The following is a 23,627-nucleotide window of genomic DNA, read 5'->3' as shown; positions in this document are numbered from 1 at the left end:
ATAAGGAATGTGAATGTAAGTTTGATTCAGAAAGCTCCATGAAGCCAATATAAAAATTAGCACACAAGTTTGCCACATTAAGATGTTCCAGAAGCACTTCAGAAAATACCGGTTAGCCTTCTGTGTTACATGCAGTTTTAACCATAAGGTGATCTGCCTTAACTAGTGCCTTATGTAGACTGACAGAACCAGGTTTTCCAAAAACAAATTAGAAAAAATAATTTTCTTTGGGACAGATATAGAACATAACACTTTAACTTGCAGTCACAGGGTGGTTTAGGTTTTTCTCCCACCTACATGCAGTGATATCCACCTAATGCTAACACAACTGTACAATCATGTATGTGGTTTTGCATACAAAATAGGAAAATATATAAGTCAGTGAAATTATCATTATTAGCATCAGCACTGTTTTAAACCTAACTTTTAAATCATCACATAACTTTTTATCATCACATATTTCTGTTTAGAATTACTACATTTGCAATTATCCACTTTGATGTGAGGCTGCTGGTTTATGCAGAGAAAGGTCTCCCTCATGTGGAATTATGCCTACTAGCTGTAAAATAAAAACTGCATTTTGCTTATTAATCAAGATGCCAAAACTTAGATTTGCTTTTGGAAAGTATCCCTTAGTATATTTTTTAGTTCATCAGAGCTATCACCACAGTGAAAAAGGAAAAAACCTAGGCAAAATTCACAGGTTTTAGGATAATCTTGCACCTGCCAGTTTCCTCAGCTTTCCTTTATAGCTGTTCTGAATACTGTTAAAGATGTTTCAATTTATGTGATTTTTATGTATTACATTTTCATGACCCAGCAGAACTGGGGTCTAAAACTATAACTGCCTATGAGAGTCAGAATTGACTTAATTATGCGCTCTGGTAAGACTACATAGTTAATATGTTTTGGCTACAAACATATTAATGTTTCCTCACATCTATAACTAGTATGGTGCAAAAATAAGTCTTGCCAAATTTTCCATTTCAAAAAACAATTAAGCTCCTCCCCTTTTCGCCCTTCCCCACTTTAAATGCTTTAAAATAAAAAGACATAGAAATAAAGTTTCAGCTGAACATTCACAATTGTGGGTTTTTTTTCCCCCTGAAACATATAGATTTGACCCAATGCTTTCAGTTTTGTTTTGCTAGAAAAAGAGGAAGTCTTCAGAGTTGACCAAGCACATTTTCTTACTTGTGGTTGAACAAAAAAAAGTATCAATGATGTTTACAGCTATGGTTCAAATGTCTAAAATATAGTAGCTAATAACCAAAATTAATGTTTGTTTATACACGTTTTACTACTGAAACAAACTTAAGGTATGATACCTAAAGACAAGAAAAGTGCACTTGGATTAGCAGTTCTATTTGGGTGGTGGAGAGTCGGCTTGTAAGACTCCTTTTTCCTGACCTTGCAGAAAAACTGCAAAATAATTCCTCCATCACTTTCACACTCCCAAGGCTGAATTCATTAAATCTATGCAGCTTTTTTTTGTAGCACCTGAACATGCCACACCAGAAAGGAATATGAAAAATCTTGGATTGACTTTCACCATTCCGACTGGTGACATCTTCTTCCCTTCCTTCCTTCCTTATGTGTATCTGAAAATACTTCACAAACCACTGAACCCATTATAGTTGTTCAAGTATAACTTTTCAGTGCTGGTGTTGATCTAATTTGGAAAACAAAGACCTGATTTGTGATCATCAACAAAAAACCAAAAGTGATGGAAGAACTGCTGAAGTCGTGTATTTTGGCTGTTTTTCCTCAATGAAGGAACAAAAGTGGCAGCTCAAATTGTAGGGTTTTTTTCTTTTTAGTTATACTATATAAGTTTAGAAATGATACAAGAATCTAACACGCATAAAAATGAAGCCTGAAAGTATCACACGAGATGTTTGGAGCAGGCTTTCAGTCTTGAAATTTGTCAGGAAGCTAGACAACTCAAACCATGATGAAATCAAACACATTTCCTCTCCATCAAAGACATTCGTGAGCCATTAATACAACAGAAGAATATGGAATAAGAATGAATGTTTCTTTTATTGCTGTAGTGCCCTTTTATCCCCTTCAGATTTTAAATTCATTCACAAGACATAGTTCAAGTGCATCTATTAAAAAAGAAACATGGCATCAAGTCCCCATACTGGTTAGTATTATTTCATAACAATTCAAAAAACTCACAATCCAAATCCCTCAGCTTTTGCACATTTCACACTCTTTTCCCTGCTGTGTTGAATTTTGTAGTTCTATGCAACTTTAAGAGTTATTTTTATTTATGCAAGTAAAAAAAACAAAAACAAACAACAAAAAGTGACCCAATTTCCCTTGAGTGGTACACAGTTAAGATGTTAAATATACTGACATTTCCAGCTCATTCATATGCCATTACAAAGGAACCATAATTTTACTGAACACATAATCCCTTACTCAATAGGAAAGCTCTCTGGCTTGGTTTACGATCCAAGAAATTTTGTAGCATATCCATCCCATCCAAAGATCCTCCAGGTTTCAAAATTAGATTTCTGTATTTCATCCCAGCCTGATAAAAGGTGAAACAGAATGTTAGTATTTCTTATCTTGTGAGCTGCCTCTTTTCCGTATTTGTTGCATACTTTAAAATCTGCATGATTAAACACCTTCCCTACTTCCAGATTTTCTTAATGCCAAATGAGGATATACCACAATTATAATTTAGGTCTACTGGAAGAACTCAAGAGAGCAAAAATTTAACCTATTCTTGAAAAAAAAAAATCCTTTTTCTTGTGGTTTTACACTGTTTTGGAAGCTACAATCATGATTTCTCTGGAAGACACTCTATAAAGCATACCACACACACAACCTCCACATAGTCTTCAGTGATTGTCCCTGTGACTGACTGGTAGGAAAAGGGAATCTAACATTCATTCTCTCTCAACTCATGATTTCTGTTTGGAGAACACAGATGATAGTTCAGAGAGAGACTGATCTATCATTGAGAAATGACATGGCAAATACACACATATTATATGCTCAGTAGTATATGTAATATATACAAACAGATCTAACTCCCCTAATAAAGTATCTTGGAGTAACAGAGACTTAACTCAGGTTTTATTTTCAGGAAGAAACATGTATTCCCTTAAAAAGAATGAAGCTAGCTTCTGAGACAACAGTAGGTAATGAAGAGTTTCTTAACAAGAGGTCACATTTTAAAAAATGTATCTGGAGAATTTTTGGCTTCTGAGAGATGACCTTCAATGTCAAAATATTGTTTTGCATGCAGATGTCCCAGATGCTTTTGATATTGAAGGCAACAATGGTCTTCCTTTTAGTCACTGTATATACACAGATATACTTTCCCCACATGTCAAAGCTATGAGATTACAGGACTACACCACTTCCTGATAGCTGTACTCCAAAATCAAGCGTAAGACCTTTAATAACTGAGGGACCTCGATGACTTCATTGTGTTACCAATGACATTGTCTGAATTAGCAGCTGGGAAAACGTAAAATGCAAAAATTTAAAAAAAAAAAATCACTGAAGCATTGCTTATACTTCACTATTTGTGTCAGTTTCCCAAATATCAGCAGCAAATTAAGATATTGTTCCTTGTAGTTTAAAAGTGTTTTCTGAGGAGACTTGAGTCTTGGCTGTTGTCTCTCCACAGCCACCATGTGGTTCACTTCAAGGGAGACCAGGGGTTATCTCAGATAATGTGCAAGAATTGAGGAGTGTGACAACCAATGAAGTTAGAGTTGTGTGTTTGATAAAGACTTTATAAATATAGTCTCTGAAACTAGTTTCTATAACTGTTGCTCAAAACAGGAAGAAGGGTTTTATTGTAACAGGAAGAGGTAAGCCAAATTTCTAAAAGCCCTAGTCATAATAGCATAACCATTTTCCTTTCCTGCTGTTCTGAAGACTAGTCTAAATCTACGTATAACAAAATATGAGTAACTACAAAAATCATACTGGTATCTAGTATTTGTTTATAAAAAGATTGTTTGTCCCATCTTGTGGAACTCTATTACATTTACACAAAATGCAAATAAGGAAAAATGAGTTGGAGGAGAACCAATTTGAGACAATAGCATTCATTGCTCTGAAGAGGGAGGGAAAATCTCAGGGTTACCCCTGAAGTTATATCAGCATTCAAGTGAAGTGCATGCACACACACATATGCTAGAAAGTGAGTGATATACACACAAAATTCATATATTTTCTTTCTTATTTCTTAGCCTGGATAGCAGGCTTCACATTCAAAGAGGCACTAATTGCCTTTTACCTGAACTGTAGCAAACATTCATTCCTAGCATAATTTAATTATTCTCAGCACATCCCCTACACAGACAAAGAAAACAAAAATCACCACCAAAAAATCAGAATAGAAGGCATTTTCATCCCTCAGGAGAAACACTGGTCACAGAGCCATTCTGGAAAACTATAGGTTAGGGTTTTGACTATATGATCACTCAGAAAAGAGTTTTAAGAATAGGGAGTAAAGCTAACAGAAAAAAGGTCTGTGAAGACACTGGAGGGGTGCGTGCATGTCAGAACAAGGAACTGACACAAAGTCCCACACGTCTGGCACCAGCACCCTTATCCATCTCTCCCAGCTGCAAACAGTTAAAAAAACCCAGCAAGTCTGACCCCTCCTCAAATGCCATTTTTTTGACATCCATATGAACAACATTTTATTAAAAAGTTATGTTATTCTCTCATTTCAATTGGCATTTCTTCTGCTCTTATTTATGAGTGACTAAAAAGTTGGTGAAGAGTTTGGGGAGGAAGCCATATGAAGAGCAGCTAAAGTCATTCGGTTTGCTCAGCCTGGAGAAGCAGAGACTGAGAGGAGACCTCACGGCAGCTACAGCTTCCTCACAAGGGGAGGAGGAGGGGCAGGCACCAACTCTTCTCTCTGGTGACCAATGACAGAATCCAAAGGAATGGCAGGAAGATGTGCCAGAGGAGGTTTAGGTTGGACACTGGGAAAAGGTTCTTCACCCAGAGGGTGCTGGAGCACTGGAACAGGCTCCCCAGGGAGGTGTCACAGCTCCAAGCCTGACAGTGTTCAAGAAGAGACTGGACAACACCCTCAGACACATGGTGTGAACTGTGGGGTTGTCATGTGCAGGGACAGGAGTTGGACTTGATGATCTTTGTGGGTCCCTTCCAACTCAGGACATTCTATAATTCTGTGACAACATTCTCATTACCTGTCATGAATCCTTAGCATTTCAAGATCAGTTTTGCCCTCCAAACCTCTCATCATCTCTTCTCTGAAACTATTCAGTTTGCTGTTTTTCTACATAAAACCCCTTTGGGGTTCTATTGGCCTGACTACTGCTCCAGTGTTCTAGCCCCTACCCCATCTCCTCTTTGGATTCCTCTCAGTACTGGCTGCTGAATCCAGAAGACAGACAAGACGATCAGGAAAACTGAAAGGTCTTTTCCATGATAGAACTGCACCATCTCTACTCAAGACCCTGATATTATAATATCTGAAAAATAAAAAAGGCAAGACTACTAACCACATTGCTAACTGCTTTTTCTTTCTGCTGAGACAGAAGATGATGGAGAATTACACAAGTGAAAAAAAAAGTCCAGTAAATCTAGAACCTGTCAATGACTTGAATTTCAAAACTAAAGAGGAAAAAAAATTACTAATTATACTGTACAACAAAAGCCTTTAGTGAAAAGTATTCATCACCTACCTTTGGATTCAATATTCCTTCTTGCTTAAAGCAGCTATAAAAAATGTCCATAGAAAACACTTCACTCCACAGGTACCCATAGTATTGACCATCATATCCACCTGCTAGATGTCCAAATGTAGCTGGCATGTTTGTTCCTTGAAAAGTAAATTATTAATTTACTTAGATCAAATACAGTTATTTATTTGGTGTATTGTATACACCAGTACTTCAGCTTTAAGAATAAATAGGGAATTTGTATCAATGACTTCTAAACTGTTAGAAGACACTTCTCACATAAAGGGTATGAGTATGCCTCTAAAAGAATTCGCCATATTCAGCTGACCAAAAAGGAAGCTCAGTTTCCCATTTTAGGCTAGTTGCATGTCCAATACAGATGTGATAGAACATCTAAAGTGGTATTCAAATACTTTCACTCTAAAATATAACCTGAAAAAGGTTAAGTTTTATATTTTCCTTCGCCTTCCTTCAGAAGAGATCACTAAGATCACCTGAAGTTTCAAAGCAATTATTTCAGCTTCATAAAGCAGATTCTTTTATAAACACCAACTAAGGTTGTTGGTTTTTGTTTTTTTTTTTTTTACGCCAAGCATTGGGAAAGAAAGGCACGATTAATCAAAGCTTTTGGACATGTTATATAAAAGCTTCATACTGACATACCTGGGGTGGCATGAATTCCTAGAATTTCCATACAGCATTTAGCATATTCATCTGCTGGGTCAACAGATGGTTTTGTATGCAGTGCCTGGTCGACTTTGCTCAAAACAATCTGACGGAGTGTTAAAAGGCCTATATGGGTAAGAATATTTAATTAACTATCATCAAAGCAGCTGGAGTTTCTTTAGCACCTTTCATTCAAAAATCTCAACATGCATCCTAAATTATTAGAATTTTAACTATGGAAAACACTTGGAGTTATGTAATTTCCATCAAACTGCTTCAATTATGAGAAGCTGAGAGGCATATTTTTAATAAAGGAATTGTCATTCTAAGTTCCATCTTTCAAATGGAATTTTCCTCACAAAACAAAACCAAAACAAAGCAGATATTTTAAAAGCAAATTTCTGTGTTTAAAATTAAAATTTCAGCTGTCTTCACTTCCAGTATATAATTTCATTCAGGGCTCGCACAGATAACAGTAAGTATATCTACCCTGTGACAATTCAAGAAACAGCAAAGACTGGTGCTGCAGCTGTGTAGGCTTTTTTGAAGAAGCTACAAGATATGAACGCAGCCAGAATGCTTATGTAGCTATGGTGTCTGTACAAGCCAGAAGGACAGGAACTTCTGGTTCAGGATAGGGAAGCAGTATGAAATAAACAGCAATGGCTTAATGACAAATTGTACCATAAATGGTTAAGACTATGATATCAGGGGAGTCCTGATTACAGGGGCAGTGGGGTGAGAGTGACAGAATAACAATGAAATGATAAAACATTAGATTACAGTCTCGGTTTGGAGATCATAACATGGAACAAGACATGGAAGGAGAAGAGAACTGGGACCTCAGTTTGGAAAGGCAGTGTATCTGCTGGGAAGGCGGAGAACATGGACTTAAGGTTCTGGATTGAGAAGCTGAGAGGTGGTTTGAGCAATGCAGGACTACAACATTTCTGTCTGGGATATGTTGTGTATGTTCAGTAAATTTGCAATCAACTTTCATGTCTGTCAAGTGTCATATGTGAATCAAATGTAGATGATACATGTAGAAAAACTGATACTGTGTTCATGCACACTGCCTGAACTAGCAGAAAAGAAACAAATAAAAACAAACAAAACCCACCGTCAACAAAACAACCCACATCAGAAAATCCAGGACCTTCCCCTCCACACCTAGTTTTAAACGAGCAAATTTGGTAGGTAAAAAAGTCACATGGAGAGGAATGCAAAGGTATTTTAGTCCCGTGGGCAGCCTGGAAAATCAGAGCTGCTATTGTTCCTGCAAATAGTGTTATCTGTCATCATAGCCCTTACTAATGGTGATACTCATGCAAATAATCCCAGTAAGACAGTGATAAGTGTACACACAGAAGAAATGTAATGGGCTTGTTATATTTGTCTTTAATTTTTCCAACCAAGGTTTTTTTTTTTTAATTATTTTTATACATATACTGGGTGGAGAGAGGGGGGAGAGATACCTGTATTAGCCAGTCTAGAGGCAGCAAGTTTCTCAAGGAGAGTGTCTGCAACATGGCTCTCATCTTTATAATGTCTTGACATTTGCTGTAGTGGTTCTTTTTCCCACACCCAGTTCTCAAACATTTGTGAAGGTACCTCTACAAAGTCTGTTTCCACATTAGTTCCACTAAACCTAGCAAAATCAGTCTAAAAGGAAAAGCCATTGTATTAAATGAAAATAGAAGCCAGGATTTCTAGCAGAATATAAACTTTCAGATGCTAAAATTTCAGTGTTACTCACAGCAAAAGGAATAATTTGAACAGGTCAATAATAATAATTTTAAAGAAAGGAGAGCAAAAATTCAAACGCTAGACGATTATCGAGCAATAAATAGATTACTTATGGGTTATTTACTGCATCCTCTACTGGTATGAAACAGTAATTTGGTTTTCTTAATATTACTGATTTTTACCTTTTAGGTTATGACAGCAATTTCTGTGCTTGTCTTATGGCAATCATATAATTTGTAAATTGTTATAGAATTTTGTTATATTACCCTAAAGTAAAAAATAAACTCCAATTACACACTTACAAAATTCTTGTACTACAGTCTACTGCACTGATTCAAATATTTTACTTCACCAACTTATCCTATTAAGCTTTATGTTAACTGTCTTCATTCATAAGGCATATGGTTAGCATATAGCACAATTTTTGAGCCATTAATACATGGATTGAAATAAATGAATCCTAGCAACTTTATCTGTGAAAAGTCTCCAACTCTGACACTCAGTCACTGAGAGAGTAATGTTCTTTTTGAAAGCCAAGCACATCAGAGCATTTTATTTTTTTATTTTAGTGTTGTCAATCACTCAATGTTTAAAAAGCCCCCTTTATATACTAATTTTGAAGAAAATTTTGTGCAGTTGAAGATCGTCACTAAAACATACTCTGAACCCTAAATATTTCTATAAAGAAACAGTCACTTCAGAAAGACAGTTGTTCAAATGACAATAGAAATTACTTGGTCTCACACCACCCTTGTCTTGTAATAAGCCTACCTCCTCTTGACAACCCAATTTTATTGTTCTTCCTTTCTCAGCAACATTCTTATCAAACATTTCAAGTACTAAAAGAAAAAGAGAATTCTCAGTTACCCAAATTCCCTCTCTAAGAGCTCTAGATATCCTTAGGTTCCATTACCCATCAGGGAATAGATGCCCAGTGGAGGACTGAGTTTTGAACTTACTTTCTTCCAGGGTTATAAAAAACCCTCATGTATAATGTAGGACATATGTTGAGCTGACAGCTATGTCACATGCATATATCTTTCTCTCATGTCTTCAGAAGAACAGCAGAAAAGGAGAAAAACATTTGCCTTAATTTCCATTTGTGGGCTACTCTGGTCCATAGTTCTAACAGGCTAGCACTTCTTACTGTACATGTTGGCTATGAATAAGAGCTAGGAAGTATCAGCTGGAAAGAAATGGTGATAGAAGTGGCTGGAGCAAAAGGCAAGAGAAGTGCAAGAGTTGGCCTCCAGATATCCTCCTTTGCCCATACACAAGTGCATCACACTAACAAAAAATATTGGGACATTTAGTTCAGGTACTTGAATAACTTTCCTTCCCTAACACCATAAACAGATCCCCTCTCTGCCCTGATACCCCCTGTACATTACAAGGAGTCTCCAAAAGCTGAGCTTTACCAGCAGCTTCCCACCCAGTCTGATCCCTGCACACCCTTTAAGTGTCAAATTTTAACACATTTAAACAAATCATCATACGAAACAAGATAGTGCTTTGCACACAGAAATCCCAGAGGACAGGATGTTCTTATGAGGGAGTAGCACATTATTTGCAGGTGTGCAAATAACAATTTACATAAAACACAGCAGCAGTAAGCATGGTAGCTATGCATGCAGAAACCACCTAAGCAGTGGAAGAGACAGCTGGAAAGCAGGCATCGCTGACCTGTGTGCAATTCCACAGCAAGTGAAATACATAAGCAATGGAACTGTTGGCTTGGGCTGCCCAGAAGTGGTTGTGCAACACCCAGGCACATTCTCATTGGTTATCAAAACGTTGCAGTCAATTTTGTACCAATGCTAAATGTGTCTAATTTATAAACTATCTTCTAGGTAGAAAAAAAAAGAAAGCACAGGTTTTATTTCTCCATTTCTGAGCTCAGAAACACCCGACTTAGGGTGAAAATGATCAAACAATTATTTTATTTCTATCTGCAACATAACACAAAAATATCTAAGCTAGTCTAGCTACTTGTTCTGACGTTTGTTTGGACGTAACTTGTTTAATTCTGGATTTAATATATGGATTTCTACGACTTTGTTTCTTTTTTCTCCAGTTATAGTCTCTAGGAACAAGGTCAAGAAGTAAAATTCAATGTGTGTCATATTTCTCTGATTCTATTATTTGGTACTTGTTTAAAAAGAAGATTAAAGCAGTACTACATAAAGTCTGGATTTGTAGATAATTATGCAAATTTTTTGGTGCATGAATACTGAGACGTGTCTTTCTGAAATACAAAATTTTCATTAGGCCAATAATAAATTTATCAGCTGGCAGAATTAACTTTACATGTATGTAAAAATGATAACAGCAATTTTATAATTTTCTTGAGACCCTGATGCAAAATCTGCAGAATACCTTCAGTTCTTTCTGGTCACTATGAGAATGCCAGCTGTCAGACAGGAGAGCAGAAAATACAATAGCTCAGGGAAGACCTGTTTTATGCTTCTTATGTCAAGTGTGACAGCTCTCAAGAGTACTAAATAACTTCTTTTTGCTTCTAACATATAGCATGCTACTACAAGTAATAAAAAGCCTCTGACAGCTGTAACAGAAGCCACCACTGAGCATCGTCTTTACCTTACACACGGATCTATTCACTCATCACAGGTACTTGCATGGTGCAAATGCAAAAGTATATGTTCCTATCAAAATATTTTCATAAGATGTTCCTATCAAAATATTTTCATAAGAATATGTATTCATTGCTATAGTTTTAAATAAAAATTAAAACCAATATTCAAAAAAAGCCAACCTGCCATTTTGAAAAATAACCAAAAAACTGTATATGTAGTTTACTAAAATCAGAAATCACCAAAACAGGCTTATATCTTGCTTTGAGACAGTGAAGAAAGAGATAAATTTTATACTGGAATTGAAACATCACTAACCTGTGCACATATCTGATGCATTACATGACCAAATTCATGGAAGTAAGTCTTTACTTCATCATGTCGCAGCAATGAAGGGTGATCTGATGCTGGTTTTGTGAAGTTGGTTACCAGAGCAGCTACAGACATCATTCTGCTGCCATCAGAAAGAAGACAGCCAGGCTGGAGACCAAAGCATGCTGCATGCCCATACTTCCCTTCTCTGTATAAGAAAATATATCAAACAGTATCTTCAAACCACAAACTTGCTCACCAGAATGGTGAAGCGTATTCAAGAACAGGGACAATCAGTCAGCATATTTTTAAAGCTCTACACGAAGAAATTACATCTTTTCATGACTTCTAAGACCCACTAAGTCCACGATCCTGTTAAGAGCACAAGCGAAACAAAACCAGTACTTATATTAGTAAGATTCACAGCAGCATTTACAAGAATCTGATTTTACTCAAATATTGAAAGTATATATACTCTAGATTTCAATTCAATTCAGTCAATTCTCCTAATCTCTGACAGAACACAGGTGATGCTGTAAATAGCTACAAAGAGAGCTGGAGAGCTACAGAGATCAACCTAGAAGTACATTTCAAGGTCCTGATCTTTTTGATATTTTCTTTAGCAGTCTGGACAGAGTACAAAAAGCGTAAAGAGGAACTGGGAGAAACTAGGACCACTTTGCAAAATGGAATATAATTGATCTGAACAGAGCAACAGTTCAACGTAAATGAAAAATAAAAGACAGTATTACAGTTAGGAAGGAAAAAAGTTCATAGAGGCAAAAATTTATTGACAACTGACTAGACAGCAATGCTACAGAAAATGAATGAAGTGGTAATGTTTCATAAACCAAATAAAAGCAAGAAACATGGTAGTACTGCAAAGTGTAAACAACCTGAAAATAGTTCAGAGGACAACTTAATGAACACAGTAATAGCCTTGTCAGTGGGATAAATATTTACTTCCAAATGCATTTAATTTCAATCACATCAGCAACCCACTAAGATCAATTCAATTTTAAACATATAAGTAAACACTATCATAATTACCTGGGGTAAAGGTCCAAATAGAATTGCCCTAACATCTCTCCTGTTGAATTATCCTTTACTGTATAAAGAGTAACGCTGTCATGCCAAACATGAGCACTTTCTACTTGCTCAAATACAAGTCCCAGTAGTTTCTGGTAAATATTCAGTAAGCCTTCTGTAACAGCCTCAATTGGGAAGTATTCCTTCAGCTTTTCTTGATCTATGGAGTACTTCAGCTCTTCTGTCTTGTTCATATAATAATGAAGATCCCATGCATTGATTTTTCCATCATAATCGAAGTTTCTTTCTTTACACTCCTTTTTCTTCAAATCCAGAATAAATTCCCTTTCTTCTTCAACCAATGGTTTTAGCTTCTTACTCAAATCATCTGAAACAAAGATTGCCTTGGATTCAACTTCTGTGTTCCTCACTATAATGTGTATTCCTACAAAATACATTCATAACTTCAAGCACATGCCCCAAGAGTGGATGCTAGAGTTTTCCATTTGTTGACTAACAGCAAGCAAACGGTCTACTTTCTTGTATTAATGAGTTTTAATTGAAGGCATGCTAAAAGTAATACAGGAATCCATATACACCTAACAGTACTTGTGAAGGGCTTTGTTAAATTTAGACTTCTTCTAAGACATTAGAAATGGAAAGTAACACTACACAATTTTGCTAGAAGACTTTGATTTTACCTCATGTAATCTCATTTCTCTTGATGCATTCCTGCAGAAACAGCTGAAAACTACAACTACTGTTAGTTACTGAAAGTGCAATACAAAATTCAGACATTACTTTTTCTTCCAAGACTTTTCAAAACAGACTATGACCTACTTCTAGCTGAAGTCCTATAAAAGACCAAGAGACTAAGGAGTTCTTGCCTGTATGATGTCTAGCTTCCTGACTACCAAAGCCACTGGATATTAATCTCTATGATCCCAATTTTTTCTAATATAGCTCTCCTTGAACAAAAAAGGGTCATAGCACTATGAATCTAATATATTGAATATAAAATATTTAAGCTTACTGACACTCCCATAAAGTACATATGGTGCTTACTCTCCTGTATTTCTGGACTACCGGACACTATTTTTTTTTTTCCTTAAGAATTCAGGTTAATGTTTACTACTGATATCTAGAGTGTAAAATTTAGGAATTGCCACTCTTGTTTCTAGGTAGGCGGTGAGGCAGTATATGCATTTACATGACTAAAATAATATTTGCCCCTTATATTATGCTAAATTCAGGCTGTTATACAACAGAATGCTTTTCTTCCTATCTGTAAGATTGGTTTATGAACATTGATTTAAAACATGAATAAGTATGAAGAAAGCAGAGCAAATCCTACTGTCATGCTTGTAGACAAGGAGCTTGATGCAGGTGATGGTAAGGTTGAGTGTACAAGGGGAAACAACGGGAAGGCCAACACGGCAGATATCCTGGTCGGAGTCTGTTACAGATCACCCAACCACAATGAAAAAGCAGATGAAATGTTCTGCAGGCAGCTGGGAGAAGTCTCTCTATTGCCAGCCCTTGTTCTTGTGGTGGACCTGAACCTATCAGATATCTACTGGAAATACAACACAGCAGAGAGGAAATGCTCTAGGAGGCTCTGGGAGCGTATGGAAGACAACTTTTTAACATAGCAGGTCAGCAAGCCAACTAAGGAAGGGGTCCCACTGGATCTGTTGTTTGTGAACACAGGACTTGTAGGTAATGTGACAGTTGGAGGTAGCCTTGTGAATAGCGATCACAAAATGATCAAGTTTTCTATTCTTGAAGAAGTAAAGAGGGCAGTCAGCAGAACTGCTACGTTGGTCTTCTGAAGGGCAGATTTAGACCTGTTTAGGAGAATGGTTGGCAGAGGCCCTTGGGAAGCAGTCCTGAAGGGCAAAGCAGTCCAGGAAGGCTGGTCTCTCTTCAAGAAGGTAACCTTAGAGGCACAGGAGCAGGCTGTCCCGGTGTGCTGGAACACAAGCGGCACGGAAGAAGGCAGCCTGGCCAACCAGGGAGCTGTGGCTGGAACTCGAGAATAAAAGGACAATTTATAACCTTTGGAAGAAGGGTCAGGCTACTCAAGAGGAATACAAGGATGCTGTGAAGTTATGCAGGGAGAAAATTAGAAAGGCCAAAGCTCAACTAGAGATGAACCTGGTTACTGATGTAAAAGGGAACAAAAACTGCTTCTATAAATACATCATCAACAAAGCGACAGTTAAGGAGAATCTCCACTCTCCGGCAGATGCAGGGGGAAATATAGTGACAGAAGATGAGGGGAAGGCTGAGGTGCTAAATGCCTTCTTTGTCTCAGTCTTTAATAGCAAGACCTGTCGTGCTCCAGGTACCCAGCCCCTTGAGCCAGAAGACAGGGATAGGGAGAAGAATGAAGCCCCAGTAATGCACGTGGAAATGGTTTGCAATCTGCTACACCACTTAGACACACACAAGTCTATGGGGCCAGATGGGATCCATCCAAGGGTACTGAGGTGCTGGTAGAGGTGCTCACCAAGACACTTTCCATTATTTATCAGCGGTCCTCACTAACTGGGGACTTTCTAGTTGACTAAAAGTTGGTAAATGTGCCACCCACCTACAGGAAGGGCTAGAAAGAGGATCCAGGGAATTACATGCTTGTCGGTCTGACCTCAGTGCTGGGGGAGGTTATGGAGTAGATCATCCTGAGTGACAACACATGGCATGTGCAGGACAACCAGGTGACCAGGCCCAGTCAGCACGGGTTTATGAAAGGCAGGTCCTGCTTGACCAACCTGATCTTGTTCTATGACAAAGTGACCCACTTAGTGGATGAAGGAAAGACTGTAGGTGTTGTCTCTCTGGACTTCAGTAAAGCCTTTGATATTGTTTCCCACAGCATTCTCCTGGAGAAGCTGGCAGCTCACGGCTTGATCGGGTGTTTTCTTCACTGGGTAAAGAAGTGGCTGGATGGACAGACCCAAAGAGTTGTGGTAAACGGAGACAAATCCAGTTGGCAGCCCATCAGGAGTGGCGTTCCCCAGGGCTTAGTATTGGGGCCAGTTCTGTTTAATCTCTTTATCAATGATCTGGATGAGAGGATGGAATGCACCCTCAGCAAGTTTGTAGATGACACCAGGTTGGGAGGGAGTGTTGATCTGCTTGGAGGGCAGGAAGGCCATACAGAGGGATCTGGACTGACTAGATCATTGGACTGAGGCCAGTTGTATGAGATTCAACAAGGCCAAGTGCCATGTGCTGCACTTGGGCCACAACAACCCCAAGTAGCACGACAGGGTCAGGGAAGAGTGGCTGGAAAGCTGCTTGGCTGACAAGGATCTGGGGGTGTTGACTGACAGCTGGCTGAACACGAGCCAGCAGTTTGGCCAGGTGGCCAAGAAGGCCAACAGCAATGTGGCTTGTATCAGGAACAGTGTGGTCAGCAGGACTAGGGAAGTGATGGTGCAACCGTACTCAGCACTGGTGAGGCCCCACCTTGAATATTGTGTTCAATTTTGGGCCCCTCTCTACAGGCAAAACATTCAGGTGCTCGAGAGACTTCAGAGAGGGTCAATCAATCTGGTGAGGGGTCTGAAGAACAAGTGTTTTGAGAAGTGGCTGAAGGAACTGGGGTTGTTTAGCCTGGAGCAAAGGAGGCTGAGAGGAGACTTTATTGCTCCCTACAGCTACCTGAGATGAGGTTTGTAGCATGGAAGGTGTTGGTCTCTTCTTCCAAGTAACAAGTGATAGGACAAGAGAAAATGGCTTCAAGTGGCACCATGGGAGGTTTAGACTGGAGATTAGGAAAAATTTCTTCACAGAAAGGGTGGTGAAGCACTGGAACAGGCTGCCCAGGGAAACACCACCATCCCTGGAGGTGTTAAGAAGATGTGTAGATGAGGCTCTTAGGGACATGGTTGAGTGCTAGAGTTAGGTTATGGTTGGACTCTGTGATCTTGAGGGTTTCTTCCAATCTAAATGATTTTATGACTCTATAGCAAAGGAAGTAAATTAAAGCTGACAATAAATTTGATGAATATTTTCCCTCTATGTGAATTACCATGAAACATTATATTTGTTAAAAGTATATGATATCCTTCTGTAGAAAGTTCAAGTCATGACAATAACTGATAAATTATGAGGTCTGTCACGTTTAGAAAAAAGGAAAACACACAGTATTATACAAGTCCATTCAGAATTACAAAAATATAATGGTTTGAAAGGAGTCCAAACTACTTTAAGTACACTTAAAAATCAGGTAATCTAAAAATTTAATTATAAATCAAAATTAAGTGTAAGTTCATTGGCAAATTTATGGATAATTGGTCTTGCCAAATATGGAGCTAAACTCACACCATAAAAGAAATGTAACAGAATTACAGGTGAAAGAAAAGGAGCATTTGAACCTCTTTATTGATATATGAACACAAAAAACCCACTATCACCAGACTGTATTGCTGTACTAAATTATGTGGGGGGTTTACTTATATCAATATACAATCCTAAGTGTTGTCAGGTGACATTAATAAAGGAACACATACTATGCTGTGGAACTACATAATTCCAGTAAGTAGAGGTTAACTCTACACACAAGAATGGGTCTACTGAGGTCAACAGGATAACTACAAATCGATAAACTATTCAGTTTAAAGTTTAAGATCTCTGTTTTCAGATTGAATTCCATTAGATGGCTTTTGAATTCCAAATTAGATCTATCATTCCAGATTCAATTTTTTAATTCAGCTCATAGAAGTTGCATCATCATATACTGTAATCTTTCATTGTAGTTGTATCAGAAAAAGATGCTAAGGCTACTGATATACAAAACCTGCAGTTAACCTCAGGTAATGAAAATCTTCAACAGTGATTTTATCTTGAACTAATAAAATTGCTTAGGCTGCACATATTATTCTGGTTCTAAATTAGGATAATTTTATTTTGGGGCAGAGAAAGGCATAACCACTTGTCTACATTTGCTGTCACAAAGCAGTTTTTTTTCAAATTTTTGTCTTGTGCTTCCCTGTTCTGGAGCAATTGCCTTTGTACAGTTATGGGCTAAAAAAAAAAATTATATATATATATATATATATATATGTATCTATATATCTATATATAGATACATATATATCTATATATGTATATATGCCAGAACAGAGGCAACACAGAGGCAACAGACAATTCTCTTCTATCTAAACACAACGGACACTGTAAACCAATTATGTATTTACATTTATATTAGCTGAGGGGTCATGTTGACACACAAAAGTATTGTTTATAAATAAGAACAAACCTAAGAATGCTGTTACATTATCTGTGCTCTTTGCAGTGTTTACCTCCAGGACAAAGTTGGCATGTGTATTATAACCAAGAAGCTCTGCTACTTTTGCCCTTAGTGGAAGCAACTGCTGAAGGATTTTTGTGTTCTCCTGAAAAAGAAAAGACGCTAATTTGTAAAGTGAAACCAGATACCACATGTTATTGTAACAACTATATGAATAATAGCTGTAATAATAAGAAAGAGCAAACATTTAAAATTAAATGCCATGATATAGAGCAACATAAGTTTACCTAGATTCTTCTAATAGTTTTTGTCACAGCATGTAGTTGCAGATAGCCAGTTTTCTAATCTAAGTCATCACTCTCCCTATTAAAATTTATCTGCTTTAATTAATCAAAAGATGTACCATTTCATTTTAGGATAATAACAAATCTCTGACAAAGGAAATAAATTCTTTCCAACAGTCAACCATTTTAATATGAAAGATAAGAGGGAGATGGCTGACAGCAGGCTTAAATGCTTGTTATTCAATGATTGTTTGCAAATTTCCCTCTTTTTTGCTGCTTTGACAACAGCAGTCAAAGAAAGAGATCCGAAGCACAAAACCCCCAGGCCCTGACCTAAATTTAAATTTGGTGGAGGATCCTTGAAAAGCTGAAAATTTAACTGCATTTACCTCCAGTTCTGAAAGAGTGAGATTTCTCAGGGACAAGGTTCAAAGTTTGTCCCACAGTTTTAACAGGAAATCCCTTTAACTCTGCTGACTTGCACAGTGTTCAGTTCTTGGTGCTGTTTAATGTTATATTGTACTCTTCACATTTCTCAGCACTTCAAGTACAAAAGCTCAACTCTGCCATTGTTCTCTAATGAATCCTTGGTACAGCTGCCTGAATGACACTTATTCTATCCCTTCTATAATTTTCATTATTTTTTGTACCTGTCTAGGTGCCTGATCTCATCAGTATCAAACAACTTACTTGTGAAACTATTTCTTTTAATAAGCTGTGTTTCCACCTATTCTTCACATAATTAAATGAAACTTTTAGAAAAATCATGTGTTTTTAACATCTAATTAAAATTCTTATCAATATGCAATGCATTAATTTCACACTTAATCACCCGTATTTCATAATTAAAGTGTGCACGTAAATAAACTCTCTCATTCTGAAGAATCCCAAAGTAATGCAGAAGCTACAATCAGGTATTCTTCTCTGGGAGAAAGGAGCCAATAAGCAGCTGAGGAACACTATAAGGAAATTTGACAAAGATCAAAATCCTACTTCCATTAACAGCACCGCTGAAACTTTAAGATATGTACACACACAAATGTGGATCTTTAACTTTGAAGGTCTTTAGACATTAGAATAAACTGGAGCAAAGAACTGTTAAAGATCACACTGAGATTTTTTGACTTCATAGTACTTGACAAGATACAGAACTCAAATCTAACATTTAAATGTCTACCTCCATTTTCCAACTGTCATTACCCTATAGAACAGTCAATATATGACATACCTCTTTGCATCTTGAGTTAAAAGCAAACTCCATTTTTCTCCTGGTTTCTGAAATGCAGCACTTCTTCATGACAGGATAATAGTGGGGATACTTCAAAGTAATTTTATATTTTTCTTCCTCAGTCTTCTCTAAGCTCTTAATAAAGTCATCAGGAAGGCCTTCTAGAGAACACAATTTAATAAAAAATTTTTACCAGAATTACCTACTCACCCTTCCTTCTTGGAAGACTGTTGCTTTGCTTTTTTTTTTTTTTTTGGCTGCCATCTAATTTGACATCAGAAATCCACAGAAATCTAACCCCTCTTTTTACAACTATTTGCTAAAACCTTTTCAATCAAGCACAGTAAAAATTGGAAACATTTTTGAGCAAAAGAGAAATATATGTAAGGTTACGAGATAAAAATACGAGATGAATATGAGATTAAAAAGACCCTCTGGTGTTACTAAAGCACATTTCATCTGAAGGCACACGGCCTTCAGATAATGAATTCCCAAATTCTCTGTCACACAAAATCTCTAGATCAGTTTAAATGATTGGAGTAGCTAAAATATATTTTTGGACAGAAATTTTTTTTGTATAATTGCAATTAATATATCAATAATAAACAGGGGATTACCTGATGATAGAGAACTCAGAAAAGGAGCAGAGAAGAGTACAGTTATGGGAAGAAAAAAAAAAGTATATGCTAACTTGATGCAAGACAAACACTTTATGGAGCACAAATTTATGAAGAAATCATAAACACCTGCAAAGGATAATTCTAAGATAACTTTAGAGAAGGATTAAAAAGGAAATAGAGAAGGCTGGAAAACAGTCGGAATTTCACTTGATCTAACCATCATTCACTGGGCCAAAAAAGGATTGCTTCAGTAAAAGTGGAAGGTTGGAGAAATAGAAAGAGCAAGCATACCACTCACCAAGTTCTTCCTTAGAAAATGTAAGAAAGGTGTTTTCCTCATTCAGGTTTTTGTTAAAGTCTATACACAGCTCACTCATTTTTTTCTTCATCATCTTTATTTCCTGTATTGGGTATAAACTGAACTTAGTGGAAAAATAAATATCAAATTTGTCAATTACTATCCACCACATGAACAGTATTTCCCTTTTTCCACCTAGGCTCTCTACTAGCCGATGGCACATGGCAGCATTGAGCAATTCACACACTGTAGTTAACACCATAAACTAACTACACTTTACACATGTAACACATATGTAACAAATCTAACACATTATACTTTACACTCTCTCAGCCTCTGCTTGCTTTCCTTTGGTCCTCAGCAACGTTGTTGCCAATGAACCCACCGTCTCTGAACAGCATTATGTGCTGACATACCATTATTTCCTTTTTATTTGAAAAGCCTAAATTACAACTTTAAGAGCAAAAAATCCACTAAAATTAATGAGAATTGGGGAGTAAAAACACATGCAACCTATTGAAAAATACTTCTTTGGAACTGTACAGGTATGACAAAAAGAAAAGAATACTTACACAAGACAAGCCTATTCTGAAACCTTTTTTTAATATCTCAGTATTCACCTGTGTGAAACATTTTCTACTGTATCTCATAGCATGTCTCTACCCCTTACTGTCAAGTTCACACAAACACAGCAGTTGCCAGGAAAAGAATACACAGCAAATATAAAATTTGGCAGAGAGTATCATTAGTCAAGTTTTACTTTAAATGTAATTCGGCTATTGTCTCCCTATAAAGTATTTCGAAATTCCTTTAGAGGCATCACTTGCCCTTAAGCAATGCAAATACACATGAAACTGTTACCACTAACTGAGGGATGTGCGTTAAAAATGATTGTTTTCTACAAAGGGTAAAGTCTATTCAAGAGTCATAAATCAAGATTGTCACACAACATCAGTCAGAATTGTCAGATCTGAGATGCTGACAATTTTACTTTGTGATTTTTAGAAGAGTCGAGTGCTTTTATATGTTCGAGTAAATCTTCCCTTAATGGGCCCCAAATTTTCAGTGCAGCTTATGCTCCCTTTAAGCTAATGCAAGTTATTTTAGTCAAAATGCTAAAATCTTGGACACATTTCACAATGCGTTAATAATTGAAATTCAAATAGGTGTGTCGTTGTAACAATCACATATTTCTGAAGCTTCAACTATAAAATAACATTTCTGAGAAATCCTTTGGCTAGGAATCTATCTCATTTAGGCATCCTCTGTAATCAGATTACATAACAAAACTGCTCCAGACAGGCTTCTTTTACTCTGGAAGGCAAAGAGAGGTAATGTGTATTATACCACCTTTATCCACTGAGTACCACAAGTGTCTAACAGATTAACTTATAAACCTTTAGGTGACTGAAGTTTAAAGGATGGGTCTGGAACTAAGAACAGTTAATTAACAGTAATTAAGCAGATCCAAAAGCAAAATATTCAAATATATGCTTAGTACAGCTATGCAATCATAATTTCGTCTTTTCAACCGTTTGCCATCTTTGCTTAATAAACTAATAGTCCATATTTACGTTCTGCACTTCTTTAGGAAGATGGAGTCCGTTTCTTTTTCCAACTTGAACTGATTTCTCTAGATATCGCTTTGTTTCAGGTTTTACATTTTCAAGATTGTAGGATTGCTGAAATGACAGTATAGAATAATTAAATTTACAATGTGGTATTAGAAACATGCCAAGCATTAGAAGGGTCTGAATAGAATTGTTCTTCAGAAAACCACCACAGTAAAAAAGGAATAGCCCAGATTTCAGTGTGAAGAACTTTCCAGAAACAGTTACCTAATACAACAGTATTCTTATATTGATGTAGTATGGTTTTAAAGTAATTTTCTTTTACCAAGTATCTCAGCATACTTATGTGCTGTCATAATAACAAGCTGTTTTACTTTACAGTACAGTGCAATTACACTTTTTATATATAGATACCTTTCTTACACATCCTTGAAGAAAATCAGTGCTGTAAGGTAACACTGTACCTCAAAAGTTAGAGGAATTAAAAAAAAAAACCAAACCAAAATATCAAATGTGTCAAAGAAAGTTATCAGGTGACATAAAATTTGAGCATAAACATCATCTCTTCAGAACAAATCAGCCAGTGACAACAAATAAAATACTATTTCTATGTCTGGTTATGCTTTTATGACGATTCTTGAATGGTCATTTTGTAAAGCAATCAATATTAAGAGACAAGACACTGGTTGTAGCAGAACATGGATCAGTCCTGTGAGGGTCTTCATTCAAATTGACTACAGCATGCCTGTTTAATTCAGAAAATTGCCACTTTATCCTAAATTGAAAATAATGTTGTATGCATTCTAATTTTATCTTCTTTCATCTAAAAGTGAATATTTAAAAAGGTAGTAACTTACAGTCCTTGTTAAAAGGGATATAATCTATTTTAGTTCACCTTCAAATATTAAGCAATTGGAATTAGCTCTGACTTGTCTTAACAACCTTCTCGTCAGCTTACTTACATAAAACTAATTCTTGAACAGCACATCAGAAAAGTAAGGATGTTGAAACATGCAAACTTTACCAAAGAGTTACACAACAGTGTACAGTTGTCAACTAATGACCTCTCAGTGCAAATTACCTGTCTTCCTTTAACACAAAGGAGACAGGAAGCTAGTTAAATTAGAAGACAAAATAACTAATAAAAACTCTGAAATAGAGATATTTCCTGACTGTAATTTAAAAATTATCCACATGAAAACACAAACAATGTCTACTCCCATCAGGGCTAGTGCCCTGCATCTATGATTAAAAGAGAAAATCAGGAGATTGGATTTTAGAACCCTTAAATATCTTAAAATGGTTTAGCTTTGCTTTTCTTCTGCAAAAAGCCACAAGTCCCAGCAGCATTAAGCTACAGCAGGACTGCTAAGCATAATTGTCTCCAGAACTCTTACGCAATATACCAATAGTCTACACGCAAGAATTTTTAAGATCAGTGAAAAAAAATCACAGCAATCACTTTGTGATAAAATAACTTTTCTAAAGCAATAGGTAGATTTAACATAGGTTACCAATACTGTCATATGATGAATGAAGAATATTTTTTCTTTTAAATATTATTTGTTTACAAGTAATTTTTAAAAGAATCCATAGACTCATGACTACTCTAACTACCACAGGTCACCAGGAACCTAGAGTCAATGATTATTGAGCCATGTGATTGTATGGTGTACCCCTCACCACAGGTATGGTCTTTTTGCAGCACTCAGCTGTTAACCCTTCCTCCCCACGCCCCTTCTTTTTTTTTTTTTTTTTTTTTTAAATAAAAGGATGTAAGGGGCAGAAATCTCCTTTTGTGAGAAAAGTAAGTGAATAAAATTAGGTTCTCTGTACTTTCCAAGTGAAAACTTTACATCTCCATCCCCATCTGTGATAAATGCATAAGGCAATACACATAGAATACTTCCCAAAGATAAAAAGAATCCTATTACTCCACTACCTGCAACACTTGGGCTTCCTGCTCTGCTTCTGGCAAAGAATAATCTCTGAAATTCTGCAGTTATGTGAAGACTTTATGCTAACAAACACTACATCTAGAAGTGTTAATGCTGTGATACTGAGTACAAAAATATTTGTAACAATCAGAATTTTCACATAATGTTTTTCCACTGGACAACCCACAATACCAGGGTTTTTTTTCTGACTTAAGACTAGTGTGACAGAAAAGGCATGAGTTCAAAATTATAGAGGTGAAAATGCAGATACTGTCACTACATTAACACTTATATTGTGCTAACTGTGCTGCAAGGCTCAAAAATAGAAAGGCTGAGAAAAAGAACGGAGTACTCCAATCTCTATAAAAAGATACTGCTTTTATTACAGT

The 23,627-nt window shown here is 36.6% G+C and overlaps 1 protein-coding gene across 1 annotated transcript in view; it reads right to left on the bottom strand.

Moving 5' to 3' along the window:
- Positions 1 to 2,024: 2,024 nt before the first annotated feature.
- The window catches only part of NLN (neurolysin), a 40,222-nt gene continuing 18,619 nt past the window's right edge, over positions 2,025 to 23,627 (bottom strand). The window contains exons 4-13 of the mRNA XM_065861584.2: positions 21,305 to 21,412; positions 19,731 to 19,833; positions 18,813 to 18,973; positions 17,310 to 17,445; positions 12,062 to 12,428; positions 11,018 to 11,219; positions 7,838 to 8,024; positions 6,360 to 6,488; positions 5,700 to 5,836; positions 2,025 to 2,542 (exon numbers count right to left, since the gene is read on the bottom strand). Of these exons, the coding sequence (XP_065717656.1) occupies positions 2,408 to 2,542; positions 5,700 to 5,836; positions 6,360 to 6,488; positions 7,838 to 8,024; positions 11,018 to 11,219; positions 12,062 to 12,428; positions 17,310 to 17,445; positions 18,813 to 18,973; positions 19,731 to 19,833; positions 21,305 to 21,412 (1,665 nt within the window). The 3' untranslated portion in view covers positions 2,025 to 2,407. The remainder of the gene's footprint in view (positions 2,543 to 5,699; positions 5,837 to 6,359; positions 6,489 to 7,837; positions 8,025 to 11,017; positions 11,220 to 12,061; positions 12,429 to 17,309; positions 17,446 to 18,812; positions 18,974 to 19,730; positions 19,834 to 21,304; positions 21,413 to 23,627) is intronic.

This window comes from Patagioenas fasciata, chromosome Z (assembly GCF_037038585.1).
Source record: "Patagioenas fasciata isolate bPatFas1 chromosome Z, bPatFas1.hap1, whole genome shotgun sequence".
NCBI lineage: Eukaryota > Metazoa > Chordata > Aves > Columbiformes > Columbidae > Patagioenas > Patagioenas fasciata.
The sequence above is the reverse complement of the archived record's forward strand: the minus strand, read 5'-3'. Positions and strand labels throughout refer to the sequence as shown.